This window comes from Xyrauchen texanus, chromosome 39 (genome assembly GCF_025860055.1).
Source record: "Xyrauchen texanus isolate HMW12.3.18 chromosome 39, RBS_HiC_50CHRs, whole genome shotgun sequence".
Taxonomy (NCBI): domain Eukaryota; kingdom Metazoa; phylum Chordata; class Actinopteri; order Cypriniformes; family Catostomidae; genus Xyrauchen; species Xyrauchen texanus.
In genome coordinates, this window is record NC_068314.1 from 31910332 (window position 1) to 31928832 (window position 18501).

At 36.7% G+C, this 18501-nt stretch overlaps 2 protein-coding genes across 2 annotated transcripts in view; one reads left to right on the plus strand and one right to left on the minus strand.

Annotated features, from left to right (window-relative positions):
* Window positions 1-423: 423 nt before the first annotated feature.
* LOC127632680 (microtubule-associated proteins 1A/1B light chain 3A) lies at window positions 424-13927 on the plus strand. Its single transcript, XM_052111419.1, has 4 exons — window positions 424-586; window positions 3943-3998; window positions 5853-5959; window positions 12597-13927. The coding sequence occupies exons 1-4, from the start codon at window positions 547-549 to the stop codon at window positions 12757-12759; spliced, it is 366 nt and encodes a 121-aa protein (XP_051967379.1). The 5' UTR covers window positions 424-546; the 3' UTR covers window positions 12760-13927.
* A 296-nt stretch (window positions 13928-14223) lies between these two features.
* The window catches only part of LOC127632679 (EF-hand and coiled-coil domain-containing protein 1-like), a 33339-nt gene continuing 29061 nt past the window's right edge, over window positions 14224-18501 (minus strand). Inside the window, exons 7-8 of the mRNA XM_052111418.1 lie at window positions 17687-17756; window positions 14224-14852 (exon numbers count right to left, since the gene is read on the minus strand). Of these exons, the coding sequence (XP_051967378.1) occupies window positions 14722-14852; window positions 17687-17756 (201 nt within the window). The 3' untranslated portion in view covers window positions 14224-14721. The remainder of the gene's footprint in view (window positions 14853-17686; window positions 17757-18501) is intronic.

The window sequence follows — 18501 nt, forward strand, 5'->3', positions numbered from 1 at the left end:
TTTATTAAATTGGCCTGCAGTACTCTATAAATACAGCAAACTGAAAATAGGTAAAAAGCATGTATTTGCTCCATAGGCTAAACATGACAAAAATGGTGCCATCTGGAGGAAATTATAAAAATGTTAAATTTGAAGCCAGGGCTTCGGAATCAAAGCGTAATATTGGATTCATGATTTTATGCTTCAATGGCACTGGGATCAAGTATTGCCGGTTTCAATGAGGAAATTTTGTCCTGAAGGTCCTGAGTATGATAGGAACTGAGGTTGAAATACAAAAATCCCCAAAAAATACACACAATTTATCCCGTTGGCATTAACACGGCCAAAATGATCGGAAAAACAAAAATGAAAAAGACAGAAATGTCCCGAAGGTCGCACAAGCGTTAAATCCTGCTATGACGTCACTAACTTGCTTCAGGACATTGTCTGGAGCTGTTTTGATAACAGTGAGTCAGGAGCTCGAAAAGAAGCGAGGTCGACTGTGAATTCATCATATATAATAACATATACAGACTCAGTTTCTCTATACCAAGTTAAACTCCAGAAATGCCGTCCGACAGACCCTTCAAACAGAGACGAAGCTTTGGTAAGATGAGTTTTATTCGAGCTGTTTCAGCAGAAGTGTGTTTGTTTACCAGGTTTGGTTTTGTGACTTGCCTGCTAGCAGCTAGGTGACACAGTACTTAAACTTTCCTAAAAAGCGTTTCATGCTTATAAAAATACTTTTAGTGATATATAGGGATGCTATTAACACTGGCGAGCACCTTTGCTAGTCAGTAAGTTAGCCTGGCTCATAGGCCTCTTGTTCTAATACTGCATGCTAATCATCACTGGTTACTAATTTACAAATCTTCTTTATTCAGAATGATATATTTAGATTATATATATATATATATATATATATATATATATATATATATATATATTTTTTACACATTTACATGCGTTCACTTATGTGTTATTTAGCAAATTTGGTCACAATAACAAGCCAGCCTATGTGAGATTTAAACCTTAAAAGCAGTTGGCTAACCTCTATTTATATACTCTATTGATATAGATTTGTACTTTTTCAGTCCTTAAGAAGGGTAGATGAGTGGACAATACACGTTTTTGTGAAATGATGCTGTAATCTGATCTGGCTGGTGATAGGGTGTGGGGGAGGGAGGGGCATACATCCATTGCATAATCATATAAACATAAGCAAGAAAACATAGATATACTGATTTAACCAGGTTGGTAAGTGTCCATGTTAGTTGGTAGATCTTGATATAGTCACATATTTGTCCAACCTTTGGCATTATGTAATTGACATTAATGACCCTGACATGCTCTCAGTTAAAGATGGCACATTGACATAGTGGAAATCTAGAAGCAAACATGGGACTTTCCTCATATCCTTCAAATTGACCTAATAAGCAGGCCGGATTGGCGTTACGGCTTTTGGCATAGGCCTAAAAGCTTTTATCCACAACCGTAGCATTTGGAATGGAAAAGACATTCAGTTGAGTCTTTCATATAAATCAAACAGCCTGTTTGGGAAGAATTATTTTCAGATCTGTTGAGATAAATTTGAGGGGTTGGGTAGATCATAATGCAAAACCATAACATAAGCTTTAGCATTATGGAGTATTATATTCTATTATTCTATAATTCTATTATATTCATGTTATTGATAAAGTCCTGTCTGGTGCATTCTCTATAAGCATTTTCCTGATTTTTGCTGTCAGGACAAGTAAGACCAGTTTATTTTAAAGCTACACTATGTACCTTTTTTTGTTAAAAAATAACAAAATGTTATTAATGAGCGAGTGCAACAAAAATCCATCTTCCAAACCATGTCTTTACCCAAATGGACTTTGATAAACCTATAATTATGAGTTATAATTTAGAGCTGTTGAGATGGATTTCATCGCGAAATTGCATACATATGTCATTTGCCTGTGCGTGTTGACGTCATATCCGTACATAGAGAAAATAAGCTCCGGCTGCTGTAGTGTGTGTATGGTGTGGGAGTAGCTTGAAGCTGAAAGTTTGTCTTAACGTTCTAATTTTTTTTTACCATGGATCATTCAAAATGGCAAACCTCCGGGGAATCACTGGTTGTAAAAACAAAGAAACCCCGAACAGATCAGAGTCCACAAGCAAAAAGGGAAAGTGACAGAGTCCATAATAAAACCAGAATCAACATCGGATTGGCTTTTCAGAGGTCGCAACAACTCCGAGATCCGAAAGGATTTAATAGCGACCCAGAGATAGCTTTATTTCTTACTCAACGGGTAAGATACTTTATTGATATGGTTTATGTATAATTGTGTAAACACAGTGGTAAAATACAATAATTATACTGTAATCGGTGCAGAACATTTCAGTTGCTAGCACATGTGTGTATTTTTCTTATAATTGCTATAATTTATATAAATATGTCCTTTAGTCCTAGGCTTTCCATGGAAATGTGATTCTTAAAATGATGTTGAACACTAGTTGGTAACAATGACAACATATAACTTCTATACTACCTTGGTCTATTTGGCCAGAATATCCTGCAGTTATAAAAACTTTACAACGTTTGACCTTATCAGACTAGCAATAATTGGCTAATGTTTACAAACGTTGCCTAACTTTTGTAATGTCATTTATTTCAAAACATCAATGTTTCCAATAAGTCAAAACAACAGCATATGATATGGCACTTACCTGCTCAAATAAAATTTTTTCTGATATCCGTGTTTTCTTTTCTTTCATTATGTATTTGTCCATTCGCTCTGATAAGATGTCCTGTATCCATGTGTACACAGATGCCTTGAACCACATTAATCCATGCAGAGGAGCAGAGCTGAAGCACAACTTGAATCATTGTCAAATTAATGTTCTTCCGCAAGACACATGCAGTTTTTAACTGCTAGAGGGACAAAAGTTACATAGTGCAGCTTTAATCAGATTGGCACTCCTAAGTAATTATACATGTAATATTGTAACCTTCACTCCCCATCTTGCCGCCAAAAAGGTGCCAACCTGCATCTCAGAATAGCATTCGGAGATGCTATACTTCTTACCATAATTGTAGTGATTATCAGAGTTACTGTAAATTTTGCCAATTCGAACCAGTCTGGCCATTCTCTGCTGGCATTTGTGTCCACAGAATTGCCACTCACTGGATGTTTTTTGTTTTTGGCACCTTTTGGAGTAAATTCTAGAGACTGTGTGAAAATCCCAGGAGATCAGCAGTTACAGAAATAGTCAAACCCGGCACGAGGGTGAACTACACAATATTAGGCAGATGGTTTTAATGTTGTGGCTGATCAGTGTAAACCTTTGACTAAACATTCAACAGCAAATACCTCATGATCAAAGCCCATTAAAATGCATGTGGTAAAAAGATTGTGGTTACAGTAAGGCACTTACTGGAAATGAATGAGGCCAAAGGTATAGCTACATGACGTAAACATTATACAGTATGTGTTAACATGATTTTACTGTGATAAAATTGCTTGCTAATACTAACCTCTTCTGTGTAAAGTAATTGTATCACACTGTTAACACATAATATACCTTTGAAACTGTATTTTAGTGTTTATGGACTGGTTCCATTCACATCAATTGTAAGTCTCTTACTATAACTGCTTTTTTTTTTTAAACAAAGGATGTCTAAATATTTTTGGTTGTTATAAACATTATGCCACAAATCCTGTTGATTAAGCTTAACTTGTATTTAACCCACTTCATTGTATTGTTAAATTGGCAGATGGTAAGTTGTAATTTAAATTGAATGAATTATAATATTGTTAAATATGAAGCCGGGAAAACAATTATTGTTTATAAATAAAGGAGTACCAGTGGAATTAGTACCAATGTTGGGAATTAGTTGTGTGTAATATGCTCAGCCCACTGTCAAAATTAGTTTACAGTCAAGTATGTTTCATTTTTTTTTGGTCTTATTTTCAGCTGACCGTTGCAAGGAAGTCCAACAGATACGAGAGCAACATCCCAATAAAATTCCGGTGAGGAACTCTTCCCTCTTTTTTTGAATGTGCCATAAATAAATTAAGACTGAGTGAAGAAGAGTGTTATTGCTAATAAGATATTACTTGCAAATATATCTTTCAAATGGCGAGGCCTGAAATGATGCTCTTACACTAGGCCTGTGTAACGGATCACAGCTCTGTCTAAAGCCCGGTGCGCACTGTATGATTTTGGCCACGATTCTGCTGTCTGAGACAAATTTCAGAATCCTAAAGGATTTCTGTCGTCTTAAGGCAAAATCGGCACTCTTATAACGTTTTGTGTGACATGATTACCGACGGCCAATTAATAGCCTTTGCGATGATCTTTAGCCTCTGACGAAGTTAAGAATCACTAGTGTGCTCACGTATACAAGGAATTTTGTTTGATGATAGGAGAAACAAGCAAGTGCACACAAATCATTACAGTGAGACACAGAATATAAAACAAGAGTATAAACAGTATATATATATAAGTTATTGAATTAAATTTGAGTGACTTCATTATTGGAGTCCCTATACAATGGGAGTCCTGAAGGCAGTTTAAATGCATGTGGTAAATGGTATAAAAACTGTTCTTGTGCCTGGTTGTCCTGGCGCTCAATGCTCTATAGCACCGGCCAGAGGGCAACAGTTCAAAAAGGGAGTGGGCAGGGTGTGTGGGGTTCAGAGTGATTCTACCTACACACTGGAGACATACAGGTCCTGGAAAGTGGGCAGGGGGGCACCAATAATCCTCTCAGCAGTCCTGACTGTCCACTGTGGTCTGATTTGGTGGTTGAACCAAACCATACAGTTATATATATACACAGGACAGACGCAATGACGGCTGTCAGCAGCTCCAGTGGCAGATTGAACTTCCTCAGCTGGCAGTGTCAGAAATTTAGCAGCACAGTCATATGATGCAAAGTCAGATGAGATATTCCACTCCTCTCTCGCACCCCAATTCACTGTTTCCGAGAAACCCCACTGAGCTCCTTGGAATGAAACCTGCTCCGTGTCTGCCCCATAACAACATTTGTGCCCAGTTACTCTACTCAAACTCTTTCAATGTTTTTTCTTTTTCTTTTATATAATTTTTTATAAATAAATAAGCAGAAAATACTTAAGGAATAAAGCAGTATTCCCCGAATTAAATACAAAGCTTACGAAATAAAAATAAATGTTATCATTTTCTTAACACATTCTTTTTCTTTACAATCCTACATTATTTTAATGACTTTATTTTTTTTTATAAATGTACTTATAAGCATCTATAAACTTCTATTTAAGATTCAAACCACTCCAGTTTCATAAAAAAATTACTCAAGGACACAGTTTTTATTGGTTCTTGGCAGATAGGATGTTTCAAGCATCTTGGATAATTCGCCACAGATCTTCTGTGTGTTTAGGGTGTCTCAATTGATTCTGTCTCTTTGTGTAATCCCAGACTCGATGTCCAGTGGGGGGCTTTGTGTGGGCCTATGCCATCTGCTGCTGGGCTCCCTGTTCCTCTATTCACAAAAGAAATGTTTGGGAATGTCAAATCTATATTTTATTTTAACACACTAAAGCAGAAGATAAAAATAACCATGTAAAGACGAATGTTTTTGTGAAAAGTCTTATGTGTATAAGACTTTTGCACAGTACTGTACTATGTTTATTATATTAACAATCATTCTCACTGATCGGGATGATTAGGTCCACTGATGAGTATCGTACAGTCTGACATAATGTCGCACAGTGTGCCATGGTGATCTCAATGCGTTCATATAATACAGTCTGACAAGTAACAATCTTAAAGGACTGTAAAAATCCTACAGTGTATAGCGGGCTTAACCAAAATCAATTTGTCTGTTATTGTTTTGGCAACAGGTTATCATTGAGAGGTATAAGGGGGAAAAGCAGCTTCCTGTGTTGGACAAGACCAAGTTCCTTGTTCCTGACCATGTTAACATGAGTGAGCTGGTAAAGATAATCAGGTAAACGTAAAACTCCTTCAAAACAGAATTTACCTTCACCTCTGACTGCACACACGATATCTTTTTAATAATTTTTTACTTTTTCCTTGTTTTGACAAATCGAATAATTTGTTTGCCATTTATACATTTCAGATGAAGGCTTCCTTTAACTGATTACTTTTAAAGATTAAAGAGAAAATGGTCCTTTATCCATGATACAGTATACATTTTTAAGCAGTTCCTGTTTATGTTCACATTCTAAACTTTGGTTTGGAATCTGTCCATGTGGTACATTGCCAAGATTGTTTCTCGTGGTGGCTCTGGTAAAAGCCAAGTTTGATTGATCTGTTTCAAAGCCGCTGTTCCAATTACTCTAAAGGTATATTGTTCTATTTTTTTCTTAAAGATGGGGGAATTTACCCCAAATAAGGATTTATGTGTGATTTAAATGTGTGATTTAAATATGAAATGAATATGTGTAATGACTTCATTGTATATTGTTAATTTAGTGCATAGTGTCCTGTAGTCATGTGACTTGTAGTCATATTTTTTTCAATTGTTGGTATATTAAAATCAGGGTTGCTGTGCTTTGAGTCTTAAAGGATGCAGAATTTAGAAAGAAAAAGCTTTTGTTCATGTTAACGTTATTTTGACAATTGTATTGCTTGAGTTTCAGCCTCATCTGGTTTGTTTAGATGTCGGGTGGGTGATAGAGGCTGAGTGGGTGTTGAGAATCCAAGTGTATGCCAATTTAGAGTATCATTCTCAAGGGACTTTTAGGAATACATTGAAACTTGAAAACTACACAACATCACATTATTTTGTCACAGATACTTTGAAAACAAAACTCTGGCTAACCAACATGGACATTTGTAGCTCAGCGTTGCCTTCCAGTTATTTTAACACTGATTGAGTCAGGTGATCAGACTAAAACAGCAGAACACCAGTGCGGCCTATCATACTGTTAAATACTTGGCTACATATCTTGACTATTATTTATGTATTGTTCAGTCTTAAATGGATCAAGTGATATTCACACTTATATTCAAACTGGTCTTAATATATATAAATGAAAGGAATGTAGATGTGTGAAATATGCTCACAGTCTAAATGAGCTTGCCGAGTCTTAAAAAAAAAAATTTATTACCCTTTTGTGGGTTTCAGCTGTCAGTCAGGTGATTTGACTAACAGCTGAACATTTTGTCTCGACCAATCATACTTTCTGATCTTTGACTTCATCATGAATATTTCATTTATAGTGCATTCAGAAGGTATTCAGACCCCTTACCCCAAGTTGCACCAAAAGCTAAAATGCTTTTAAAAAGAAATTCAACTACACTCCATACCCTATAATGACAAAGAAAAAAATGATTTTTTTTTATAACTTTACAATTATATTAAAAATAAAAAATTGAAATCACACTGGCATAACTATTCAGACCCTTTGCTGTGACACCTTGAAATTAAGCTCAGGTGGCTCCCATTTCTCTGGATAATCTTCGAGATGTATCTTCACTTTGAGTCCACCTGGGGCAAATTTAATTGATTGGACATGATTTGGAAAGGCACACACCTGTCTGTATAAGGTCTCACAGCTGAAAATTCATATCAGAGCTCCAAGCCATGAGGTCAAAGGAACAGCCTGCAGAGCTCAGAGACAGGATTGTGTCATGGCACATAAAAAATATGGGGAAGAAAAAACTATTTCGGCTGCATTGAAGGATCCCAAGAGCGCAGTGGCCTCCATAATTCTTAAATGGAAGAAGTTTGGAACAACCAGGACTCACCAAACTGAGCAATCAGAGCAATCAGGGAAAAGGGCCTTGGTAAGAGAGGTGATCAAGAACCCGATCGTCACTCTGGTTGAGCTCCAGAGATCATGCGTGGAGATGGGAGATGGGACAACCATCGCTGCATGTCTCCACCGATCTGGACCTTTATGCAGAGTAGCCAGATGGAAGACCTCTCCTCATTGCAAGCCTGTTTGGAATTTGCAAAAAAGCACAAAGAATTCTCCAAATGTGAGAAACAAGATTCTTTGGTCTGATGAAACAAAGATTTAACTGTTTGGCCTCAATTTCTAGCATCATATCTGGAGGAAACCAAGCACCGCTCATCACCAGCGCAATACCATCCCAACGGTGAAGCATGGTGGTGGTAGCATCATGTTGTGTGGGTGTTTTTCAGCAGCAGAGACTGGGGGACTGGTCAGGGTTGAAGGAAAGCTGAACACCGCAACATACAGAGATATCCTTAATGAAAACCTGGTCCAGAGCCCTCAGGACCTCAGACTGGGCCGAATGTTCACCTTCCAACAGGACAATGACCCTAAGCACACAGCCAATACAACACAAGTGTGGCTTAGGGACAACTATTTGAATGTCTGAGTGGCCCAGTCAGAGCCCGGACTTGAACCCAATCAAATATCTGGAAAGACCTGAATATGGCTGTCCACCGACGGCCCCCATTCAACCTGACAGAGCTTTAGAGGATCTGCAGAGAAGAATTGCAGAAAATCCCCAAATCCAGGTGTACAAAGCTTGTCGCATCATACCCAAAAAGACTGAATTAAGGTTGATTAAAAAGTATCTTGATTTCCTTTGAACTTCAACATGTCTTTAGCATTTTTTTATTCATATGGAAAGTTAACCCCAAAATGTAACACGATTCTATTATCATTTGCTCATCCCCCATTATTGTCCTATTCGGATGGGATTTTTTTTTTTTTTTTATGGGCACTTGGGGTGTAGTGTGTTTGGGTCATTCCTACATTTCTGTGATTATTTCTGTGAAGTCCCCAGTACAAGTTGTGGTATTTATATTGTTTTTTTTTTCACGTTTACAAGTTTGCCTTGCACCTCCTTTTCTTTAGAAAAGCAATAATCTGGGTTCTAGTGGAATTGAAGTCAATGGGGCCAATTTGTTAACATTAAAATACTCACTGATTTAAAAGTATAACCTTAAGACTTAAACAATATGTGTGTAAACATACATTTATTGTGATAAAATCACTTGCTAACCTTTTTTTGTGTATTTATGATGATGTAATGACAACAAACCGTATAATTACAAAAAAATAATAATGAGTTTTAACAAGAATTTAACCCTCAAAAATGGGCCCCATTCACTTCTATTGTAAGTGCCTCACTTTAACCAAGTTTGGCTCATTTTAAAGAAAAGGAACGATTCAAAGTTATTTATTGTGGTACTCGATATTATGTCACAAATTCTGTCGATTGAGCTTAACTTTAATTGAAACTGTAACATTCTTTAAAGTTAAATATTATTTTATTTTAAAATCATTTTCAGCTGTTGTACTCTGTCATTTCCTTATGTTACCAGTCTGTCATTATCATTCATAATTTGTGGTAAATGTGTGTTGACACTGATAGCAGAGGTTTTTTGTATTTCTCATAATTTATTGTCCACCCTGTTATGTCATGATTCTGTGACATTTAATTGAAGATTTATGTTATGAAATTAAATCACAGACATTGGAGGTGGATATCAGCCATACCGCAATATTGCTTTGTGTAATTTAAAGTTTGTAACTCTTATGCTTTTATGTTTTCCTTTATTTTATGGTGTTCGTCATATTTGATCAAGCATAACATGTCCACACTGTTATGGCAAGACATATGGTAAATTTATGTAATTTTCAACATACATCGATCAGCCTAATGTTGTGTAGGTACCCCTCGTGCCACCAAAACAGTGCCAACCCAGAATAGCATTCTGACATTATATTCTTGTCACCACAATTGTACAGAGCGGTTATCTGAGTTACTATAGATTTTGTCAGTTCGAACCAGTCTGGCCATTCACTGTTGACCTCTCATCAACAAGGTGTTTTTATCTGCAGAACTGCCTCTTACTGGATGTTTTTCTGTTTTTGGCACCATTAAGAGTAAATTCTAGAGAAATTTACATCTGGTACCAACAATCATGCCGTGCTCAATCACTGAGATAACATATTTTCCAGATTCAAATGTTTGATGTGAACATTAACTAAATCTCCTGACCCATATCTGCATGATTTATTTACAGCTGCCACACGATTGGGTGATTAGATAATTGCATGGAGGATTTTTGGTGCCAGACGGGCTGGTTTGAGTATTTCTGTAACTGCTGATCTCCTCACACACAACAGAGTTTACTCCGAATGGTGCCAAAAACAAAAAAACATCCAGTTAGTGGCAGTTCTGTATATGGAAATGCCTTGTTGATGAAAAGTCATCAGAGACTGGTCTACCATGTCAAAGTCTACAGTAACTCAGATAACCGTTCTGTACAATTGTGGTGAGAAGAATATCGTCTCAGAATGCTATTCCGAGATGCAGATTGGCGCTGTTTTGGTGGCACGAGTGGGACCTACACAATATTAGGCAGATGGTTTTAATGTTGTGGCTGATCTGTGCATTTGTTAACAGAAATAAAATGATCAGTTCATGTTTTCAAATATGTTTGTTCTATATCATTCACAGACCATGTAGTGGCTGTCCACTGAATATCCACCCCATTATTGTCCAACCTGACCCTGTCCATTTAACTGGATGGACATCTGAATTTTTTGTTGTTGTCACTAGTATGGCTAATAAAATCATTAACATGTCCCTTTAATAATGAAACATAAAGATACTTGTAAAAGTTTGTTTTATTTTTCAAAATCTTCATAGCCGAAATTGTAGGAATGATCCTCTAACTTAGTTCAAGGGAAAGGAGGAGGCGAGAACCGGCTTGACAATGTAAATAATATTTTAATGAGAATCTTAAAAGACACAAACACACACATGACGGACATGTCCTTAAACTATCTCTCTCTCTCCCGCACAATCCTCCGCAGTCAACCTTTATCCCTCTCGGAGGCTCGATTAGCCTAATACGGCACCGGGTGTGTAGGATCACGACCCGGCCCCGCCCTCCGCCCTGCCACAGATCCTTTTAAGGAAACTGTGTTCAAAACACAAGTTATGTGTTCTGACGCACATAGTCCAAGTTCACCTGTTCATTCGATTCATTGTCTGTACAGATGTAAGCTGTAATATTACCTATATTTTGTGGATATAGTGATTAATCTTGTATATAAATGGGATGCATTTGTGTGAGCTAATTATCCCTGTTGTGAAACGGAACATTTTGCCAATGTTCATCTTTTTCTGTTCACTCAGCTCTAGCGGGAATTCCCAAACATATAGGATTATTAGATTAATCAATTATTTTTGGATGTTTCTTCTTAATAACATCTGATATTAATTGTATTTTTCTTGTTTTATTCTTGTCAACCGTATGTTTTAAATTCAGTTGTATGTTTAATTAACGTCATGATGCATCTTGTATTTGTTATCTTTGACGAAATCAAAAACCTTTGTCAACGAACCTTATCTTCAGTAATTTTGTTGAAAAAGTGAACACTGGAAGGCAGTGTGTTAATGCAGTAGACACACTCATCTTTGCGATTTCTACAGACATCGCTTATCCCATTCGAATTGACAGTTAACTTTACATTACAGTTATCTGCAGTAACAATTTATCATATATCTGGAAAACGAATCCCGTCCAATGGCTTTACTGACTTCCCATAGAACACCGTGGAGGTGACCAATCACTTTCAAACAGCCTCCGTGACCAATCACTTTCATTGCTTAATTTTTACAATACAATCCTTACGATGAAACAGAATGGTGACTGAGACTGTCAGACCCTAACATTCTGCATAACTTCTCCTTTTGTGTTCAACTGAAGAAAGAAAGAGAGAACCACCCCACAGCAATTATTTAGAAAAACATAAATTAAAAGTGGTGTACAAGAGAAAGTGTACACGTGTATTGTAAACATGGAGATGGTCATGTGCAAAGGCCTGCAGAGGTAGTCTCAGTAGTGGTCCATAATATTGATTCATTCATAAATATGTGTGTGTAGGCAGGGTGGGGTAAAGCTTGACATCTCTTGCTAACAGGGAAAACTGTGTCTGCAGTGCTGGAGGGAGGAGCAGTGGGTGAGTGTTGTTCACATGCCTGATGCCTGTGGGTAGAAACTGTTTCTCAGCCTGGTTGTTCTTGCTTTTGCAATCTTGTAGCGATGATCTTATGGTAAGAGTGTGAATAGGCTGTGTTTGGGATGGCTATTGTCTTTAATGATGTTGTGGGTCCTTCTGGTGATGACCCTGGCCTGGTAGAGGCTCTCCAGCGATGGTAGGGCTGTTCCAGTGAAGGTTTGGGCATCTCTCACCACCCGCTGTAGACCCTTACGGTACTGAGCTGTGCAGCTTCCAAACCAGACTGTGATGAAGCTGGTGAGGTTGCTCTCGATTGTGCACCTGTAGAAGCTGCGAGACCAGGTGAGCAATCATCTCGTTGGTTTTCTTAACTTTTTAGGGAGAGATTGTTGTCCTGACACCAACTTGGTCAGCCACTTCCTTCCTGTATGCTGACTCATTACTCCCAGTTATCAGTCCAACGACTGTCGTGTCATCAGCGAATTTGATGATGCTGGTGTTGTTCTGGGGGGCCACACAGTCATGGGTGAAGAGCGTGTAGAGCATGGGGCAAAAAAAGAGCATTTATGGGTGGATGAAGCCTTACCGCTCTGATACATCTGAAAAGTTTGTTTTTGTCTTTCACAATAATGATTCTCTTTTCGAAATGACTCTCTTCTGTAGGCGTAGACTGCAGCTCAACCCCACCCAGGCCTTTTTCCTCCTCGTCAATCAGCACAGCATGGTCAGTGTATCCACTCCCATTTCTGAGATCTATGAGCAAGAACGAGATGAAGATGGCTTCCTCTACATGGTGTATGCCTCCCAGGAGACCTTTGGTTGCTAAGCACACTGCTCGACCATTGAGGGGGGAACAGCAGAGAAGGAGAGAGATAAGATGAAGCAAGCTCAACCCAAATGCATCCCCTCTTTTCTCTCTCATCCTTTAAACTCCGTTAGTCATATGATATGAAATAATACAGTTGATTCTTCTCCATGTGCAAGTGCAAACCACAGCACTCTGTTAACACTATTCTGACCCCTTGAACAGTTTTAAAATTTTAGGCTCAGTTATTCTCTCCATCATAAGAGAAGCATAGGTGTTACATTGTTTTTACTTTGTATTTGGCCCCAGTTGTTTGTAACTGTTTCTTTTCATTTTCCCCCCTGCATTTTATTACTTTTATTAGGGTCGATGTGTAAAATAATTGGTAACACGTTGCTGTAAATAGTTGAGTGTGTTTTCTTTGTTTTATTAGATTAATTTGCTGTAAGCTGTTGTTTTTTTTCCCTGTCTGCTTTCTTGTAGTAATTGCCTATGACCGGACTCTTGTGATAGTGTAAGATTTAAACTCTTACTTCAGAATCAAGCACCAAGTAAGCTCACTTTCATGAGCTATTGTTTTCATTTGTTGGGCTTCTGTGTTAAACAACTTATTAACTCATCATAGAATAAGGATTGATACAGCCTGATGGTAACTGGGCTCAAAAGCCACATTGACCTGTACTGTACAAATGTGAGCCAAAAGAACATTTGAGATCTTACAGGTGAGGAGTTAGATGATCGCTTGGCATAGAGTATTCTGCCATCTGTGTTACATTAACTAATCATTATTAGATACAAGTACAAATGCTTTTTTTGCACAAGTAAACCATTTAAGAGGACAAACACTATTAGAATAATAGTTATAATTATAGCACAATTCTGTTCTCCTTTAGACTGTTTTTCCTGCTCAGTGTCACCTTACAACTTGTATGCCTTCTGTCAAATCTCTGTTGAAGGGATAGTGATGACTACCATGCATGTTTTTTTTATATTGATTTATTCCACCGATTTAATTATTTCAGCTTTTATTTAAAACAGAAAACAAAAGACTTTTTAGATGTTTTAAAACCAAAAAAAAAACTGAAATGTATGCGCAAATGTATGTTTGAGAAACAAGTGTGTATAAATCATTGTATGAAATGATTCAGATGCATTGTGTTTTAATTTTTTGTAAGGGATGTATCTAGAAAAAACTGCATAATCCTAAGTTTATTTCATCTTTCGGAACAACAGTAAAATAAGAAACATGTTTGATAAACCTAGGGTTTTCTTATTGCAGTGTATCAAATAAAATGTGCAACATATATCAATAAGCTGGAGCGAGGCATATCATTGTATATTTTAAATAAACAGAGCAACAAAAATGCTCAAACCACTGAAAAAAAAGTTACGATTAAATCAAAAGTTACAACACATTTTTCAGTATTTTGAAACAATGAAAGTTGCATGAATGCGGTCCTCTAAAGCTAGGCATTCTGTATTTGAGATACACACATAACTGGCAGGAGAAGGCCTTATTTTGGCAAACTCAGCTCAAATGATGCACCCAAAATAAGTTTTTGGTTTTTCTCTTGAACTTGTCAGATTGTGTATTTAAAGAGCACCTTCAAACAGGTGTTCTTTGGTCAGGCAGTTCAATATCATATGACCTAAGAAAGTAATGAACACCAGTGTTTAATATACATGTATTCTAAGATACTCAATTTATGACATTTTACAAATATCTTACAAGGAAAATCTTGAGGAAAAACTAGCTTAGACTAGAAGACACGAGATGCTTCAAAATGAGACATTGTCACATATTTCTTTGTAAATGATAAAGAGCTTATTCAAGAAATGTACACAGAAATATGAAAACATGACTACAAATGAACCCATTCATGGCTCTGTGGTCCAATTTTCCATTGCCATTTACAGTACGTGGCTATAAAGTTCCATCAAAAGAGTCTATAGCTTCCTGTGACCACCAGGTGGCAGTACCGCCTAGCAGGAGATGAGCAGTGAGTTGGCGAGCGACTGCTGACTCTGTGCTCTCGATAGGCTACACACTGGGATCTCACACGCAGCCAGTTCATGACAAAGAGCATTGAGCACCTCCAAAATATGTGCTTTTCCTGCAAATCAATCATAAGAGATATGTGTTAAGTTTTAGACATATCTCGGGATAGTAGGGATTGTATATCGTGGCCACGAATTAAGAAATCTTTCCCACGACTTAGTGAGAACGATTTCGTTCCCTTGTTTGCTTTAAATCGTCGCCACATTTTATTATTTTGAGCCCTCGTTTTAATTAAATGTGACCAGTTTCGTTCGTTAATTCATTACTCTTGCTCCCCCCTCGTGAAACGTTTCACAAAAGCATCGTTATCAAAGTAGAGAGCTTAAAACCCCTCTTAATTTGTGTCTTTTTATTTATATATTTTTTTTGTTAATATTAACGGCATACATTTGGCCAAAGCTGTGTATTTTGGGGGGAATTTTGATATTTAAACCTTAGTTCCTATAAAACATCTATAATGCATCGTGCACAATAGTTACACTCAGGACCTTAAGGACAAAAATGTCCCAATTGAAACCCATTAAAACGGCAATATTCGATCCCAGTGCCATTAAAGCATAACATTACGAATTATATGATATTATACTTTCATTCCGGATCCCTGGCATAAAAATGTAAAGTTTTAATATTTTCCACCAGATTGCCATTTTCCTCATGTTTAGCCCATGGAGCATGCTTTTAACCTATTTTATGTTTGCTGTATTATAGAGAAGGCTACTGCAGGCCAATTGAATAAAAAAGTGTTTTGTATGTGTGTATTGAGAAGTGTGTGTGTGTGTGTGTGTGTGTGTGTGTGTGTGTGTGTGTGTGTGTGTGTGTGTGTGTGTGTGTGTGTGTAAAATACAACAGTGGCATTATGTAAACAAACTGGCATTTAAAGGGTTAAAATCCTGAGAATAAATGGATATTTGGTAATGATCAGGACTGATGTTGGTTAAAAAAATTAAAGTCAGGGAAAGTGGAAAATAATATTAATATATAAAGACATTTTTGTCCTGTAAGGACCTCTGAGTAACTTTATTTTATTGACGCACAAGGGTTAAGTCCATTAAGTGCAACTTAAACATATCTTTCTGGCAACTTTCACAGTTTATCAAAGACAATGGGACATTTCATAATTTGTAATAATATATTATGATAATTGGAAAGCCATTGTAAACTATTTCAGAGGATAAAAAAAGTGTTGAAAAAAAAAATCATTTTGAAATCAAAAGGCAGTCTGTGCATGCAACACCATGGGTCTAAATTTACAAGACACGTAATAAAGTATAACGTTAATTGATTAGCATAATTGTAATGGCAATAGAAAGACGATATGCTCTTATTAAACAGATTATTTAAGAATATGTGAGTAATATGACTATGCAGTTTAAAACTTAAATAAATATGCCTAAAAAATTATTAAAATATGGTTAACACAGGAGAGTAGAGTGAGAGTGTGCAATGAGAGATTTCATTTCTCTCTTCCTCCTCCTCCTCTTCTTCCTCCAGTGGCTGGTTCAAATAGGCTCGCCTATAGTCTTTTTAAAAGCCAGGTCTTTTTACAACTCTAACCAGACGATCTATTAATATTTAGATAGATCTATGAGTAGGCCAATACTGATGGCCATCATTTTAATCCTGTTCTGTGTGCATTTGTTCATATTTCCAGCCAAAGTAACAAAACTTAAGGCTGTGTGAGAGCTCCTTATGATTCACATCGTGGACATTTACGTTACATGCATTTATTGCATCACTTTCATTAATATATATGATTGAGCACCAATACATCTGAAACTCAGTCTTACTGAAGCCATCATTATTTCTTTCATTAAATTCTGTAATGGTTAATACATTTTGGCACCTGAACAAGGTTAAAAACAACTTCCATGTTTGTCAGTATTTCAAAAATCCCAGGATATCAGCAGTTACAGAAATACTCAAACCAGCCCATCTGACACCAACAATCATCCATGTGATTATCTAATCAGCCAATCATGTGGCAGCAGTGCAGTGCATAAAATCATGCAGATTCAGATCAGGAGCTTTGGTTATTGTTCACATCAACCATCAGAATGGGGAAAAATGTGATCTCAGTGATTTGGAGCATGGCATCATTGTTGGTGCCAGATGAGCTGGTTTGAGCATTTCTGTAACTGCTAATCTCCTGGGATTTTCACACAGAACGGTCTCTAAAGTTTACTCTAAATGGTGCCAAAAACTAAAAACATCTAGTGAGGGGCAGTTCTGCGGATGGTCCAATTATGGCAAGATGGAAAGCATCTCAGAATGCTGTTTTGGTGTCACGAGGGGAACTACACAATATTAGGCAGGTGGTTTTTAATGTTGTTGTTTATCGGTGTAAATTGGCCAAATTTGGAATCGACAGTTACCGTGATGAAGCACTTAATTTGTACAGGCATTACTTCACTGTAAAATAACTAGCTTTGTTAGTTAAGATAATCATAAAAGTTGCAATGTTATCGGGAATCCCAGCCTCTGTCCATAACAGCAGCCATAGAAGTCTCTTCACTACATAGTAAAATGAAGATGGATTAATGAAATTGCAGGCACAAATTAATAAAACGTGGTGATGATTTAACTAAAACGAAGCAACTAATAAATAAAATGTGCTCATGTATTAATAAGTCGTGGGAACGAATTCTGAATTCATGGCCACAATATAAAAAATATTGCCCCAAGTCATGTGCGGGGCTCCGTAATATACAAATAATCATTCTGCTACATTTTTATTGCATGCCAAAAAATTTGTTTGGGTTTTTGTTTTGTGGAAAATCTGATTTTTGGGAAATATCAGAGGATTGTGTGCATGTAAAAATGCTCAGTGATGACTGGGTTTATACGATCAATGCTGGCAGGTTAAAAGTTTTGTGAGGTTTTGTTTTTTACCATGTTGTGGATCACTGCAAGACTCCAATGTGCTCAGTAAAATCTTTCCCAGAGATCTTCTTGAGACATTCTATAACAAAAACAAAACTTTGAAGATACATTTTTAAAAATTAAATTATATTTTGTTTAAATAAAAAATAAATATTTTGTCACCTAATTCCATGTAAAATGAATAAAGAAAATAAATATACATGCTTAAAATCAAAATCACTGAATAGGCACAGAAAGTACTATGCAATGGAATAAAACATTTCACTTTGTAACAACAATATACTAGAATTATCGTCATATGATTTACATTACATTTATGCATTTGGCAGATGCTTTTATCCAAAGTGACTCACAGTGCCCTAATTACAGGGACAATCCCCCCGGAGCAACCTGGAGTTAAGTGCCTTGCTCAAGGACACAATGATGGTGGCAGTGGGGATCAAACCGACAACCTTCTGATTACCAGTTCAATGCTATAGCCCACTACACCACATGATCATTTTGTGCACATAAAAATGTGCTGTATATTATTTCAGCAAATCAGATCTATTTAAAGGAATAGTATTGGTTCTTAACAAGTTAAGGTCAGTTGACATTAATGTGGATTTCCAAAACAAATTCTAATAATAATAATTGGACTTGTGCCTCCTTTTCTTATAAAAAAAAAAATCAAAGTTACAATCAGGCACTTAAAATGAAGTGAATGGGGCCAAATTTGGAGGGTTTAAACTCAGAAATGTCAAGCTTATAATTTAATAAAGGCACTTACATTAACTGTTCTGTTAAAAATCTGTTAAAAAATATTATTTGAGCTGTAAATATGT

What these genes read in the sequence shown, in the direction of transcription:
- LOC127632680 (XM_052111419.1), top strand. Translation starts at nt 547, where the DNA reads ATGCCGTCCGACAGACCCTTCAAACAGAGACGAAGCTTTG. An exon ending in CAAACAGAGACGAAGCTTTG is followed by an intron (nt 587 to 3,942) that starts GTAAGATGAGTT and finishes TCTTATTTTCAG; the next exon opens with CTGACCGTTGCAAGGAAGTC. An exon ending in AACATCCCAATAAAATTCCG is followed by an intron (nt 3,999 to 5,852) that starts GTGAGGAACTCT and finishes TTTTGGCAACAG; the next exon opens with GTTATCATTGAGAGGTATAA.